The sequence below is a fragment of the Elephantulus edwardii genome, unplaced genomic scaffold (assembly GCF_000299155.1).
Source record: "Elephantulus edwardii isolate Elephantulus edwardi_28Jun2011 unplaced genomic scaffold, EleEdw1.0 scaffold00006, whole genome shotgun sequence".
Lineage (NCBI taxonomy): Eukaryota > Metazoa > Chordata > Mammalia > Macroscelidea > Macroscelididae > Elephantulus > Elephantulus edwardii.
This window is the reverse complement of record NW_006399756.1, coordinates 9621237-9636168: the sequence shown is the minus strand read 5'-3', so window position 1 is coordinate 9636168 and position 14932 is coordinate 9621237. Positions and strand designations below refer to the sequence as shown.

Below are 14932 nucleotides of genomic sequence, written 5' to 3'. Positions count from 1 at the left end.
AGGGTGGTCAGGGAGAAAAGTGCAACAATGAATGAATGGAAATCCAAAGTCTCTGTAAATTTTCATTAAAATTAATAATAATAAAAAGAAGAAAAAAATAAATAAAAACCCCACAAACAAAAATAAGAACTCCTTCGCTGTCCATGGATTCCAACTCATGCATTAGGTCTCTCAGGCTATAGACAAATATTTACGGGAGGAAACTGCTCAGCTTTCTTCCAAGGAGCAAGTATGGTATTGAACCGTCAACCTCTCAGTCAGCTGCGCAACACATACACATTAGGTCTCCAAGGCTTCCCAACCGCAGCTTCAACAAGCAAATCCCAGCTAACCCGCTAGTGGGTTTTCAAAGGCTATAAATCACTAACGAGGAGACTGGCCATCTTTCTCCCACGAAGCAGCTGGTGGATTCGAATCACCCGTCTTTGTACTAGCAGCACACGTCCTTACCTACTAGGCCACTAGAGTTCTCTCATACTCAGGCTGTTTAAGAACTAAGTAATTTGCAGGGGAGCTCTGGTGGCCTAGTGGCAAGGAGCTGCAACTACAATCCCAGAGGCACACGGTTCGAATCCACCAGATGCTCTGCTGGGAAAAGGAGGGACAATCTCCTCCTGTACCAGTCAGATCTGATTTGATGGTACACTCACACAAAAATTAAAAAAAAAAAAAAGAACTAAGTAATTTGCAGTCTCAAATTAACTGCCTCTGTGGCTGACCTATGACCTGAAGGGAATCTTCACCCACAAACCCTGAACAAAAGTTCACACATACCCACACATCTCCCCCAGAGAATTCCAACCAGGATTTAATGGAAAAGCTCTTAAATTGGGAAATTTTACAAACCTTGTTAATAAAAAAATATTTACCAAAAGGATTTCTTATGGAAATTCTGTCCGGATTAGAAACGGAGGATTGAATTAGACTCACAAATCTGGAAAGCACTCTTGTAAAAGCACAAAAGGAAAAAGGTAAGAAAATATGCAGTGTGTAAAAAACTACATAATTCCATCACTCTGTCTACCAAGGAACATCTTAATTTTACTCCATGTATTTTTATTATGCTTTTAAAACCCCCTCCGGGACCATGAAAAGGGACTGGCTTTCTCGTCACTGCCTTTTACCGAGAGCTCACGTGTTTTGAGAGGCTGGTGTTAAGCCTCGCAGGCATTTTCTCTGCGATGGCATGTCCCACTCAAGCCCCCTTCCTTCTGAGTGCCATGTCCCTCAGTGATGCCCACTGCCCATCTGTGAGGTCCCCGTAATTTCATCCCCAGTACATCGAAATGCTACTCTCTTCCTCTCTATGCAAAACCATAGTCTTGATAGATTTCATCTCTGGGTTGACTTTTCCACTAATTTGAAAATCTTCCACTGATAGAATTATTCAAAAACACTAAAGCAAGCAGTTTGCCTACACCCAAATCCTAGCAAGCTTTATTCCCTTTATTTAAAGGCATTTATTTTCACAGTCTCTAATTCAGCTTCCTCATGCTCCGGAATCTCTCCTTCACCAAGTACCATAAATCAAGCTTTTAACTAAATGTGCTTTTCATATATTTCCACAGTACATATGGGAGATTAAGCAAGGAAGTGTGCGTGGAGGGGGGGGGGGTTCTGCTCCCTTTTTCTTTTTAAAGGGCCACCAAGAAATTGCCTAGTTCTTCATATTAGATTAGATTTCTGAACGGAGACAAGAGATATCTCTAAAAACAGAGCAAGCAGAACCAAGGATGTCTCATACAAACTGTGTGTCGATTCCTGGGGACTGATTGTGTGTCGATTCCTGGGGACTGGACCACAGTTTGACCAAGAAGCATTCTGCCCGTCAGGTTGAGAACCAAGTTCCTGGTCCAAATCAGAAAACAAGGCCCTGGAGTTCACCTACTTCTGCAGCTCTCTAACCCATGAGGGTCAAACAAAACCCTTTCAGCACCTCAAGCTGGGGGCCTAAGACAAAGACTCAAGAGATTTCAGAGCAGGATTTTTTTTTTTTTTTCCCTCTGTAACAAAATGTAGGCGACTGGGCAAAGTAGTGAACTTAACACACACCCTGCTCTGCATGCCTTCCTTTCCCGGGGCCCCAGGAATAAACTTGTCAGAGCGAAGGCAGCCCATGGGCGGGCAGGCTGGTCTGACTAGGGGATTTCAGTCAGGCACCAGTGTCAGAGCAGGAGGGGCAGGAGGCCGAGAGGAGAGGAGAGGACAAAGTGGGGGCAGGGCCAGGGAGGCGCCACATGAAAGGGCAGATTCCAGTGAAGCCATCCATGACCACTCCAATTACTCAAATGTTTTCTGGAACCAGTAAGGTTTCATTAGACCATTTGATTGACCCAAACACAGAGAATGTTCCCAGATCATGATGTCCAGCCTTGCTAGGTGGTAAACGAGCTTCTAGAAGTAGTTTTTCCCTTCCTGGAATTGGTTGTGTTTAAACCCCAAACCAAACCCATCATTACTTCTCAGCCCCAAGGCCTGGCTTGTGACTTCACAGCATCTTGCATGGTGCCCTCAGAAACAGCCCCTCAAAAACACTGCCACAAAAGATGACCTTGAGTGCCCTCGTTGTGTTGTTGGGGTTTTTCCCCCGAGTGTCAATTTATTTGCAACTCCATCACTAGGGATGGAAAACTGAAGTCCGAGGGGAAAATTCTAGGGGGAAAGTGTGAGCTGGATTTTGACAGAGCCAAAACCAAGAACCGTGTAAACCTTCATACTGCACCACGCAAGCTTCTGGATCTAGAGGGAGAACCAAAAATACTCCACAAAAAAGACCCATTTAACTATCTCAGCTATTCTACATGTGTGCTTAACAAGCCCTTTCCAATTCCTTTGCCTCCTTATCCACCCACACATCACTGATCTACGGAAAATTCTGGAAGATAACTCTTTAACTCATGGATGTGTCAAGGCTGTTCCACAGTGGACCATGGCTATCCCATAGCAGCCAAGGCAACTTGTACAAGAACCAACAGGTGTCCAAGGGACCCCTACTGTGGGCTGACTGAATGTCCCCTCTAGAATGCTGGGTGTCACAGGGGTGGAAGGCATCCTGCATGGTGTTTCAACTCGGCAAAACACAAGGACTGAGTCCCTGTCGAAGAAAATCGGAAAACACATGCCACCCTCTTTCCCTATCAAAAAGTTGTGTCTCTTTTTCCAAGCTTTAAAAAACGCAGGTATACCAGGAAATGATCCCAAGGAACATCCTCTTTGGTGGTGGTGGTGGTGGTTGTTATGTGCCATCGAGTCGCCTGTGACACAGCCACCCTCTGTACAACAGCTCTGAACCCTGCTCTATCCTGAGCCAAACTTACTGCCTTAGAAACACCTACCCCCATTACTCCAGTCACTGAGTCAATCCATCTCGTCGACAGTCTTCTGCTGCAGTGTCCCTCCACCCTCCCAAGCATATTGTTCCTCTCCAAGAACTGGTCCTTTCTTGCAACATTCCCAAAGTATGTCAGATGGAGCTTCAGAATCTTTGCCTCCAAGGAGCAGCCTGGTTTAACCCTCTCTAGGATGAACCGGTTTGTTTTCCTAGCAGTCCATGGTATATTCAATACTTTCTTCTCCAACACTACAGCTCAAAGGTATCAATTCTCCTTTCATCCCTAGTCATTGTCCAGATTTCTGATGTATATAGCAAGTAACTGCAAAGAGCATGGCCTGGATCAGGCGCACCTTAGTCCCCAGACTGACATCATTGCTCTTCATTACTCTGGAGATGTCCCTGACAGCTGACTTTCCCAATGTAATTCATCTTTTGATTTCTTGCCTGTGGGCACCAAGAGTGTTGACTGTGGAGCCAAGCGATCTAAAGCGGTTAACAATCTCAATCTCTTCACCATCTATCATGACTGCTAAAAGAAGAAAAATACTTTTGTCCACAAAAACACCACCATACGATGACATGTCCATTGTTCACCAGTATACCAGCAGGGATGGGCAACTGCCTAGGAGCAAACACCCCCAAATTGATCAGAAACAGCTCCAGTGCTCTAAAAAGAGTACAAGGATTGAATGCATGAGAAGCTGTGTGAGTGTGGGCTGGGGAAGGGCCAGGGCTGGGGCCAAGATAAAATTCAGATGCCAACATAAAAATGCTGAATACTACCTGTGTGGCCAGACGCTGGGCCAACAGAGTAAAACATGGCTTCACAAATGCTGAGGAAGAACCCCTCCGAGAGACATCTGATTACAGGCTCACCTGTCGCCAGGTAAAGGCATGCCTGGCATCCCTGTGGTCACTTTCTCTGTCATCAACATATCTTTGGGCCTTTCTGAGGCTTTCATTCCAGCCACAATCCAATAACCCTCTTTATCTAGGCCCCTGATATGCATCTCTTCCTCCAAGAGGGCAGAGCCTCCTAATGAGGCCGCTTTGTGAAGAATAAATGAACCCATCCCATCTGGACATATATGAAAAGCCGCAGTGTGTCGACACAGCCCAAATACATGACTGTCTCAGAGACATATTTTCCCAGGGGAAGTGGCACTTGCCAACTTCCCTCAGCTTCTTTAGGCTCTTTGACCCTACTAAAGAACAAGGCAATTACATTTTTTTTCCTTCTTTTTTTTTTTTAAGGCAATTTCATTTTAAACGATGGCCCCCAAACCCTTAGAGAACGTACAAGCTGTGTCTTAGCTGGAAACTGGCTTAAACCAAACAGGGACTAAATGATGGAAAGGAAAAGAGAGAGGAAAAAGAGGAAGGAACATCAGTGCACCTCTTCTTTAAATGCTTGGCTGCTAACCAAACAGTCAGCAGTTCAAATCCACCCATGAAGAAAAGACGTGGCAGCCAGTGTCTGCAGACATTCCAGCCTTGGAAAGCCCAAGGGACAGTTCTCCTCTGTCCTGTAAGGTCACTGTGTGCCAGAACTAAGTAAACAACAGTGGGTTTGGTTTTTGATTGTGAGAAAAATGATGGACTTAAACAAAGAAAGACCATGGAAAACAGGCAGAGGCTGGTGAGAAAAGAACACACAATGTCCGTGGCGGAAGGCAAAGGGATTTGAAGGGCTACAGGTTAACAACTCAACCCCTTCCCCCTGGCTCCAGCCATGCAGGCCACAGGAATGGACCAGGGCACCTCGGGCAAAGACCAGGGCACCAGCTCCCCAGGCGGCAACGCGCACAGTAGCCACCTGTACAGACGACCCAGTGTCAACAGATGCGGTCCGTCTACACTGTGGATAATGATTCGGTCACCGAGAGAAATGAAGTCCCTACTGTAACATGGGGAAGCCTTGACAGCACAATCCTCATTTCCTCAGTGAATGCGTAACGTGTTGAGCTCCTAACTAAAAGGTCAGTGGTTCGAATCCAACAGCCAATCTGAGAGAAAGACGTGGCAGTCTCCTTCTACAAATATCTCTGCTTCACAACTCCACGGAGGGTGGTCAGGGGTGCCTGAAACGACTGCACGGCAGTGGGTTTGGTTTTAGTTAAAGAACAACTCTCACATGGTCCTTCTTATAGGGAATATCTCCATTAGAGTGATGCATAAGAGATTGGCAGTCCATTGCAGGGAAGTGGGGGGCGGGAAGGTGGCACTCAATGCTTAAGGGGTTACTGATTGTAATGACAAAAAGTTTTGGTAATAAATAGTGGTTTACAAAATAATAGGTAAGGAAATAGAGCATTGTAACCTTTGCAAGGGAGGAAAAAGACAATGAAATGATTAAGGGGAAAGGCCTAGCAGAGCCCAATTACAGGTTTGTTCCAGAAGGCAGCATTTCCCCCTATTAGAAAACTGACAACAGGTTTGAACTCCACCCCGCTTTTTCAACTCCCAAAGGCTCATATATGAAAGCTGCTGCCTGGACTAACTGAGAAAGCGGGGGGAGCACCCAAAATCACAGCAGATGTGGCTGGATGCTCCCTAACAGGACCGCAAAGCTGACCCCAGAAATGGCAGTGGGGTCACTTTACACGAACGACAATGGCACACTTGGGGGCAGTGACCCAATGGGCTCGCTTTGTCCCCTTGCTCTTACAGCACAGGCTGGTGCCTGCCCACACCTGACACACACTTTCCTCCCCGCTCCCTGAAGACAGAGCTGCCCGCCACAGGGCCTCAGGGACGCACACAAGGGCCCATTCAGCCCAGGCTTTGGGGCTAGTGGAGAACTGTCCGATTCCTGCCAAGACCACGCTGACCAACTGGTTCCTAATCCTTCCTAAAGCCTCATCCAGCAAATGTCACCGTCACCTCAAGTCCCGGGAGAGGCCAGACTGGGATGTTTCTCAAAGTGCATTTTCAAATCACCTGGAAACTTTAAACGTGCCCAGTCCTGGTCCCACACAGACCAGCTGAGCCAGAATCTCTGGCTCTGGGACTAAAGAAGCTGCTGTTTTGTAAGCAACTAGTTTATAAAAACCAAAGCGACTAAATTAAACCCACTGTCACTGTGTCAACTCCGATTCACGGAGCTCCTCTAGGGCCGAGCAGAACTACTCCTCAGGGTTTTTGAGGCTGTAAATCCTTTTCTATTGTGATCTTTTTTTTTTTATTCATCATTTCACATTTTCTTCCCCTGCCCCCACCAGGCTGTGACTCTTCACAGGAGCGGACTGTGGAGCAGCTTGTTGATGTGACCCTCAGTCCTTTCAGTTAGCGGCCCAGCACTTAACCTCCTGTGACACCAAGGTTCCTTAAACAGGTGGTGACACATGCAAATGAAGCCAGGGGATTACAAATGTCACTTAGTTATTTGTATTTGTGGTTTCCAAGAAACTCTTTTATTAGAAGTTTAACCAAGCTCCAAACTTTTTGGTGACGTGGGATCTCTGCTGAGACCCAGGGAGGAAAGCATGGAAGTCACTCCGGCCTATTCACCTTGGCAAACTCAAAACAAGGAAGCCCAGTGGCCTTCTAGATAAGGAGCTGTGCTGCCAACCCAAAGGCAAGCAGTTCAAATCCACCAGCTGCTCCTTTGGAGAAGGAAAGGTGTTCCCCTCCCATTTGATGTACAGCCTCTGAAAACCCCCTGGCGGTGGTGGGGCTGGTTTAAAGCAGAAGTGGACTCAATCTCGCCCCAACTCCCCAGAAGTAAATGAAACCCATCGGGATCCACACACAAGCACAAAGAGGAAGGTTCAATACCACCTGCGGCTAACACCATCTAAAGTCTCTCCATCCTTACTCCACGGCCACACCGGGATGATAAATCACACCCAGAAAATTCCACTTTCAGAATCAGAGGAGCTGAACCTTTTCAAAACTGTCTCACAGACTAATGATATTGAAACTGTGTCACAGGCTTTCCGCTTGCTGGGAGGAGCCAGTCTTCGGAGAAGGACATCGGGCTTGGAAGGGGAGAGGGATCGCACAAGAGAGGAAGAACACGGGTGGGATGGATGGATGGATGCAAGTGACCGTGGCAATGGGGGCAGGTGAGTCAGAGATGGTGAGGCTGGGTCAGGCGAGGGCTGTTCACAGGGTCGCTGTGAGTCACAGGTGACTCAGATGCACATGACAAAAATAACAGTAATGAAGGAGGAACTCCGATTTATCTCTGGAGTGCTCATTTCTGACTCTGCTTTTTAAAAGCAACAGGCATCCTTGGTCTTACTGTACTTCATCAAAAGTGTGCCTTTGAAACACAAATAAATACGTTAAAGGCTTCTGACCACCCTGCATCAAGCAGGTCTATCAGCAGCTCTCCCAAAAGCCTGTGCTCACTCCATTTCTCTGTGTCAGGGTTTGGTGAGTCTCACAATATTTCAAGCTTTCCTCTTCAAACCAGGGCACACCTGACAGACGATGCTGTTGTTGTTGACTGCCATCCAGTTGAGCACAACTTACAGTGACCCGAACGGATGATGGTGTGATGTAAACTCTCCTTTATAAGCACTGGGAAGCCAAAACTTCTGTGTACTGCACTTTCCAGAGACACCCACGTTTGCTGTGACCTGGAACGAAGCCCACAAGCTCTCCAAGGAAATGTGTAAGTCAAAGCAATCTATGGGCTCTGTCCATTATAGTAGTTGCACAAATTCCACCCACATATCCATGTCTATCTCAAGAATGAGGAAAAAAGGGGAGCTCTGGTGGCCTAGTGGCAAGGAGCTGCAACTACAATCCCAGAGGCGCACGGTTCGAATCCACCAGATGTTCTGCCGGGGAAGGAGGGGCAATCTCCTCCTGTACCAGTCAGATCTGATTTGACGGTACACTCACACAAAACAATAAAATAAAATAAATATATATTAAAAAAAAGAATGAGGAAAAAGTTAGGCCTTGGAGGACAGAAGTAGTTCATACTTCAGAGGCCCACTGGACTTGAGTTTCACCAAACACAGGGACACGTTATTTCCAATCCTTCTCATTCTACAACCCTTGTCTTTGCTGGTTCTGGGAGACAGGTTGCAGTAGAAGACACAGATAGCCCAAACTTGGCTATGCCGGCTCCTCCTGCCATACTGCCACCAAGCACCACACAGCAGCCGCTCGTGTCTCAGAGCTCAATCAGGGGAGAAGTTCTCAGAGGTGGCTGGGTCAAGGGGGCAGTAAATTTCTTCAAACTCTTTATCTACTTTCTGTTACCTGTCTCCGCAGAGGGATGCGCTTGGTCAGCTTGTGCACTGCGGGCTGGCTGCTGAAGTCCGGCTTCTTGGTGGCTGTCTTCATGCGGCACAGGATGACCGTCACCACCATACAGGCGATCAGGAAGACTCCTATGCAGTAAATGGCTATCTCCAGATAGTCGGGGGAAGTGCTAACGTCCTTTTCTCTTAAGGGAGCTGGATTGCAGACCACAGGGTGGAGGGACAGATAAGCAGACCACAGAGTCAGGGCACAGAACAGTGACATCAGATCACAACTACAGGCATCAAGGGGAGACGACCAATGACCAATCCTGATGGCCTTCCCAAGAACTCAGTGCCATGTAATAGGCATGTGCCACAAGCCTGCCATGCGCCTTGTCCCCATGAAGGGTCTTCATGGGGACCTGGCTTTATCATGGGACCCTGGCAGTCGCTGCATCTAAACACACGAGGCATCTGCAGCCCCAGAGAGCAGCTGCCACTGTGTTACAAAGATTGGCCATGTTCTGTCAGGCACTGACCATACCCACAACAAGAGGATTGTCTCTGATGTCCATCTCAAATGAAAGCTCAATTAAAAGTACAAAACCAATGTCTACTTTGAATACTGTAGACACTGTGCCTCGGTCTTTAAGACCGGCTCTTCCAAAGGAAGACGAGTCAAGATAATTTATTCCAAGTGAACCTAGTTCCACAAGGAAGGAAATGAATACTCATTTTGTGGGCTGGTCAGAAAAGTTCTGAATTTTTAACATAAACTCAATTGTAATTCAATTAAGCAAACAAATACGTCCAGTAAAAAAATAGAATGACTTACTTCAAATCATAATGTTTGTAATATTGAAAATTGATTCTATTTCTTAATGACCATTTACATTTTTGTGCATTGGATTAAACTGGTATGTCACAATAGTTTTAATGAAAAAATGCAAATGGCATTGTAAGCATGTATATATACATATATATTATATACTTATGTGCATACAATATACACAAATATATATACACACACAGAGTTATAGAATTTTGCACATTCTTGAATATATTTCCAATAATGGCTTCTCCTTAGTTCGCAAGGGTCAGTCTCCAAGCAGTGTATTTCAAAGGACCATTTGTCTCTGCCTGCATTCTCCATTAATGAGCTAGAATTGTCAGGCAAATTGGTTAAACTGTGCCTATCAGGCACTGGCAGGATGCAATACTGCAAGTTAGCAAGCTCAACTAAGAGGCATCTAATTGTTTCAAAGCAAATATTCACAATGCAGATTTGCAACAAAAGAAAAGATAGATGCAATGGGATTACTCCAAGCTTATACATTTTAATCAGAAAAAAAATACTTGCAAGATAGTCAAAACTCTCAGCGGCACAGCACAAAATGAAATAATCAGTACATTTTACTGGATATAAAACAAGCAAGCAGGAAGAAACCTTCCTCTAAAATTAAGAGCTTAATTACTGGAGTAGAACATTATACAAGTACACTACAGACTCTATGCAGTCTTACAAAGGAAATGGCAAAGTGGCAGATACAGCCGAGCATACAATGATAATCCAGGAAGTAGGAGGAGGGCAGAGATACAGATGAAAGATTCAGAGGCAGCTTAGTTTAAGAAAGACAGAGCATCACTGATGTTTATTTCTCTGTAGAGCAGAAATAACATCAAGTCCAAGTTCGCAGGAGCATGCTTTGCAGGGAAGGCAGAGAGTCCAGTCTATGGTAACATGCAATGCGCCACCAGTTCCCAAGGTAGGTAACACAGTGCTTCTGTACACCTGTCGGACAGGTGCTTCACCTTGACATATGACCATCCATTTATATCTTCTTAAAAATACAAAGTAGGACTAAATGCAAAGAGGTAAGGACTTGAAGCAAAACACTGTAATTTGGAGTGAGGAAAAAAAATATTACTTTGATGTGTCAAAGTAATTTTCACTTCTTCCATAAGAGACAAGGAGTTTATACACTGACTCAATGACTCACTGATTTATACATTGATTCAGCAATTTGCTAAAAATACTAAAGGATCCCTTTATGGTTCCAGGGTGGCATTGTACTTGATCATAAATGAAAACTTGGGATCACACTGCATGTGAATTTCTACGGCAACTTTCTTATATTTGGGGGAGAATTTTAAACATCGTCTTAAAAGTTATTATACGAGGATAAAAAGGGCCATTCCTAAGAACAGAAGCTGTGTTAATTTTATAGCAATCAACCCAGAAGAGGGAAACCCATGAGAGAAAGAGCAGTATGTACCTGGCAGGACTGTCAACCATGCAGAGTGAAAGGATATCCCAATAGAATTACCCGCCAAGCACGTATATTCCCCAGCATCCTCAAAAGTTACATTCCGAATATAGAGAACTTCAATCTCTTTGTCCGTGGTGTTAACACCAGCAGCCTAGAAAACAAGGGAAGCGAGAGAACGAGCTAGACAACACAGAAATGATTGTGGAGGGGGCTGTGGAACCACGAGGCGTCACGCCGGGGCCTCACGCAGCAGAGTCCCTCTGCAGCCCATCCACAAAGCCCACAACCGAGAGACACAGACAAGAGCAACCAGCTCACCTCCACCGGCCCGTCACCACGCCGACTTCACCACCTAGACGTGCATGCAATCAAAGGCATGGAAAAATCAACCCACAGATTCGTGTTCTTTGCCTTCTCTTGATGTTGAGATTTAAGGCTGGTTTTTCAAACGTGTGGTACCCTAAAAGGGTTCTAAGCTGGGTTCTGGTCCTATTGGCTGCAGATTCCCACCTTGAGAAATGAGGGGCTCTGGCTAAGTGGTTGTGCTGTGCAACAACAGATGGAGGAAGATGAAGCCCCCACCTGGAGACTCCGCAGAACCTCCTGGCCCTGTGGAAACCAACCAGGGCAGAAGGCGGCCGTGGCTACGAGGCTCCGGTTGTTTCAACTCCTGTGTTAGCCATCTAGACTCACAGACACTGAAAGCAGAAGTAACCATGACCTGGGTAGCAATAAAACCAGGCTTTTAAAAAATACATCAACCTTTGAATGTGACTTATGGCAAATCAAAAAAGTGAATCTTCTGCCTGCAATAGTGCCCAGCAGGATATTCATTCACTAACATTGCCCTTAAGTTTGAAACAGCAAGGTCAAGGGCAGTGTCTCCTAAGTGATACCATCAAAGACTGAAGCTTTGCTGGACAATTCTCTCATGCCAATATTTCTCTAACAATTTGAGGCAGAAGCAGGCATGACGTCTGATGATGGGCAAGTGTCACAACAGCAAGCAGCCCCCAGATATGTGTTTCAACTGGTATCAGGGGGGCAGGGCAAGAACGATGGGAAATTTGCAGCCCAAATTAGATCAGCCAGAATCCACTGCCATCAGCTCAATTCTGACGCACAGCAGCCCCCCAGGGCAGAGTAGAACCACCCCACAGGGCTCCCAAGGCTGTGTGTCTCTCCCGGAAAAGAGTGCTATGTCTTCCTTCAGAAGAACAGCCGGTGGGCTTGAACTGCTGACCTCTTGGTGAGCAGCTGAGTGCCTTCACCACCAAGGCTCCTCAACAAACCAGAAGGAACAATTTGGAAAGGAGATGGAGGTGGAGCCTGCACTGGGTTAGAAATGAGAGCAAGCACTTTTGAACGTTGTGGGCATTTTTCCATGGCTGCTGGCATCAGGCCAGTTGCATCACCAAAGAAAGATAATTACAAATATACCAAGGCCACCAGAATTATCGTAGAAGCTGCCTGCGGTCGCCCAAAGCACCAAGACTTTTCAGCTTCTATATTCAGCTTTCTTTAAAAAAAAAAAATCAACACTAAAATAAGCAAATACAAAAACGTTGTTACCTTGCTGTCTTGGCAGGACAGTGAGCCAGGCAGACTGGTTGGCCTGCCCTATATAATTGGACACCTTACATATGTATTCCCCAGCATCCGCCTCAGTCACATTGAACAGGGCCAGCACCTCTGCATTGGAACTATTTATTCCCGAGTGCTGGAACAGACACAGGAGAAGCATATAAAGGCCCACCGGGAAGAACTTCTCACTGTCTGTGGTCCCACCACCAACACACCACAGGAGAACGTCGACCTCTGTGAGGTCTACACAGCGGCGGTAAAGGGCTGTGGGTGTAAATGGTAACAAAATAAGGCAAGCTAGGAAACAGGGGAAGTGGCCCAGGGAGAGGGGAGGAAAGGGTGGAACCAAAGCAGATTGGGCTGGGAGTTCTTCACGTTGGTCAACTTTTTCCAGCCTTTTTGGATTTAAAAAAAAAAATAAATAATCAATCATTAGCTGGAAGGATGGTCACCTGGGTTGAGCTACTCATGGTTGCATTAAAGACTGTTCTCAAGGACCTCAACAAATAATTACATTTGGGAGACACCACAGCACTAAGCTCCAGTGCACAAACAATGAATGACTGGAAACCCTAAGTCTGTAAACTTTCATTAAAATTAATAATAATAATAAAAAAGCTCTAGTGCATAGACGTACCTGCTACCTGATATTATCATCTTGAAAAGTAAGTCTGATTGAGGGGGGGGGAAGATCTAAGGCTACAAAAATGGGGATGCGCCCCCATGGACCCAAACAAGACAGAGGGGAACGAAAAGGTCCATTTTCAACATTCTGCTAGCACAGAATCATCTGCTAACATGTACACAGCCTGAACTATATATGAAGGTCAAGAGGTTTTGTTTACTTTTAAAGGGGATTCTAAATAGTTCTTAAAGGTGGAGCCTTACATTTGGTGCTAAGGCCCCATCAACCGAGAACAGTATTAGAACAATAACACTGGGATGAGGTGTAGTCTCGAAGCCTTTCCATGGGCTGTTTCCATTTAATCAATATAACCTCCCTGAAAGGGGGATTCAACTGTTACCCTCACCTTCATAGAGGGGCAGCTGAGCCCAAACATTCTAAGATCTCGGGCCCGATAAATAACTCTTCTGGCTCCAAGTCTACTATGCTTTCCATGATCCTCTCCTGGAATTTAATTAGCAGACACAATGATCTGTTAATTCAGCCACATATTGGACTGGCCAATCAGGTGGCAATCACTCTCCTCAGAAATTCAGCAGGAAACTCAGAACCTGGTGGCCACACCTATCAAGGAGACTCCAGTGTGGATGTCTTTACATTTGGGAAATGCTCACCTTTAGAACCTTAAGGTAGGGCAGCCCGTCGGGTCCGTATTTGCTGCCATTCTTTTCAACGTGCTTGATCCACTGGATATGGGGCTGGGCATCGCTGTACACCTTGCAGACAAACTCTACATCACCCCCGACCACGGTGGAGGCGTTCGCTGGCAGTCCAGCTTGGAGGATGGGCCGGTGTGGGGATCGTTCTGATGGAGAAAGGGGAGAGAAGAAAGCGGGGATGGAGGGGAGGGGAGAGAAGAAAGCGGGGATGGAGGGGAGGGGAGGGAGACAAACAAATGAGTTATGTTGTCCAGAGGGCTGCTGGTGAACTGAAGCCAAAAAGGCCTCCAGTCTGCTGGCTGACTCCTTAGAAATAACACCATGGCTCAATGCAGAACAGCAGCTTCAAAGGAGGCCGCTGGAGCGCTGGCCTTGTAAAAAGAGAACTCATTTAGAAAATGGAGAAATGAACTTATTGTATCCCCAGTTGGCCAGTGTCCATGGCCACCTAATGAATAAGGGGAGGAGCCATCTAAAACACAAATGGTGCATGAGATGGTCTTCACCTTGCCATTTAGAATAATTGCGAAAATCTCACGGTGGCCTTTCCGAGCACCACAGCAATGACCACAACTGGCTTTATGGTCAACCTGGGTGGGAAAAACGGCTCCCACTGGCACAGTGTCACTGTGGCCATTCCTCAGACACTCAGAGATGACAGATGGTCCAAAGGTGCATCAGCTAAGATCTAACAGCCCAGGTGATGCCAGCCCAAACTAATGCCTTGACGCAGCTCTTGATCATGGCATCTATTCTAGTCATTCACTCCTCATCTTGTAAGTTTTCTGGTCATGGATTTGATACTTATTAAGTACTATTCTCCAGTCCCTGGAGAAGGACAGCATTCCTGGAAGGATGGAGGGTGAGGACCCTGGATGAGATGGCTTGACACAGTGACTGTGGAAATGGGGGCAGGTGTGTCACGGCTGGTGAGGTTGGCTCATGATTGGGCACAGTGATTCATAGGGTTGGTGTGAGTTGTAGTCATCTCGATGGCACTACCAACAACAACAACAACACACTGTACATGTACATCAAGGAGCCCTGGCGGAGCAATGGTTAGGCGCTTGTTTGCCAACCGAAAGGTCATTGGTTTGAGGCCTCTTTAAAAGAAAAGACACAGTAATGTAGTTCAGTAAAGACTGAAGCCTGAGGAAATCCTACAGAGGCAACCAAAGTTTGTGAGCAACTACATA

General features: G+C 46.1%; 1 protein-coding gene across 2 annotated transcripts in view; it reads right to left on the bottom strand.

Annotated features, from left to right (window-relative positions):
* Positions 1 to 14932, bottom strand: part of FGFR2 (fibroblast growth factor receptor 2) — a 127343-nt gene that overhangs the window by 36905 nt on the left and 75506 nt on the right. The window contains exons 4-6 of one of the 2 annotated variants that reach the window (XM_006879892.1): positions 13692 to 13882; positions 10815 to 10959; positions 8555 to 8751 (exon numbers count right to left, since the gene is read on the bottom strand). In XM_006879892.1, coding sequence (XP_006879954.1) covers positions 8555 to 8751; positions 10815 to 10959; positions 13692 to 13882 — 533 coding nt within the window. The remainder of the gene's footprint in view (positions 1 to 8554; positions 8752 to 10814; positions 10960 to 13691; positions 13883 to 14932) is intronic. The other variant, XM_006879891.1, reaches the window with a different exon arrangement.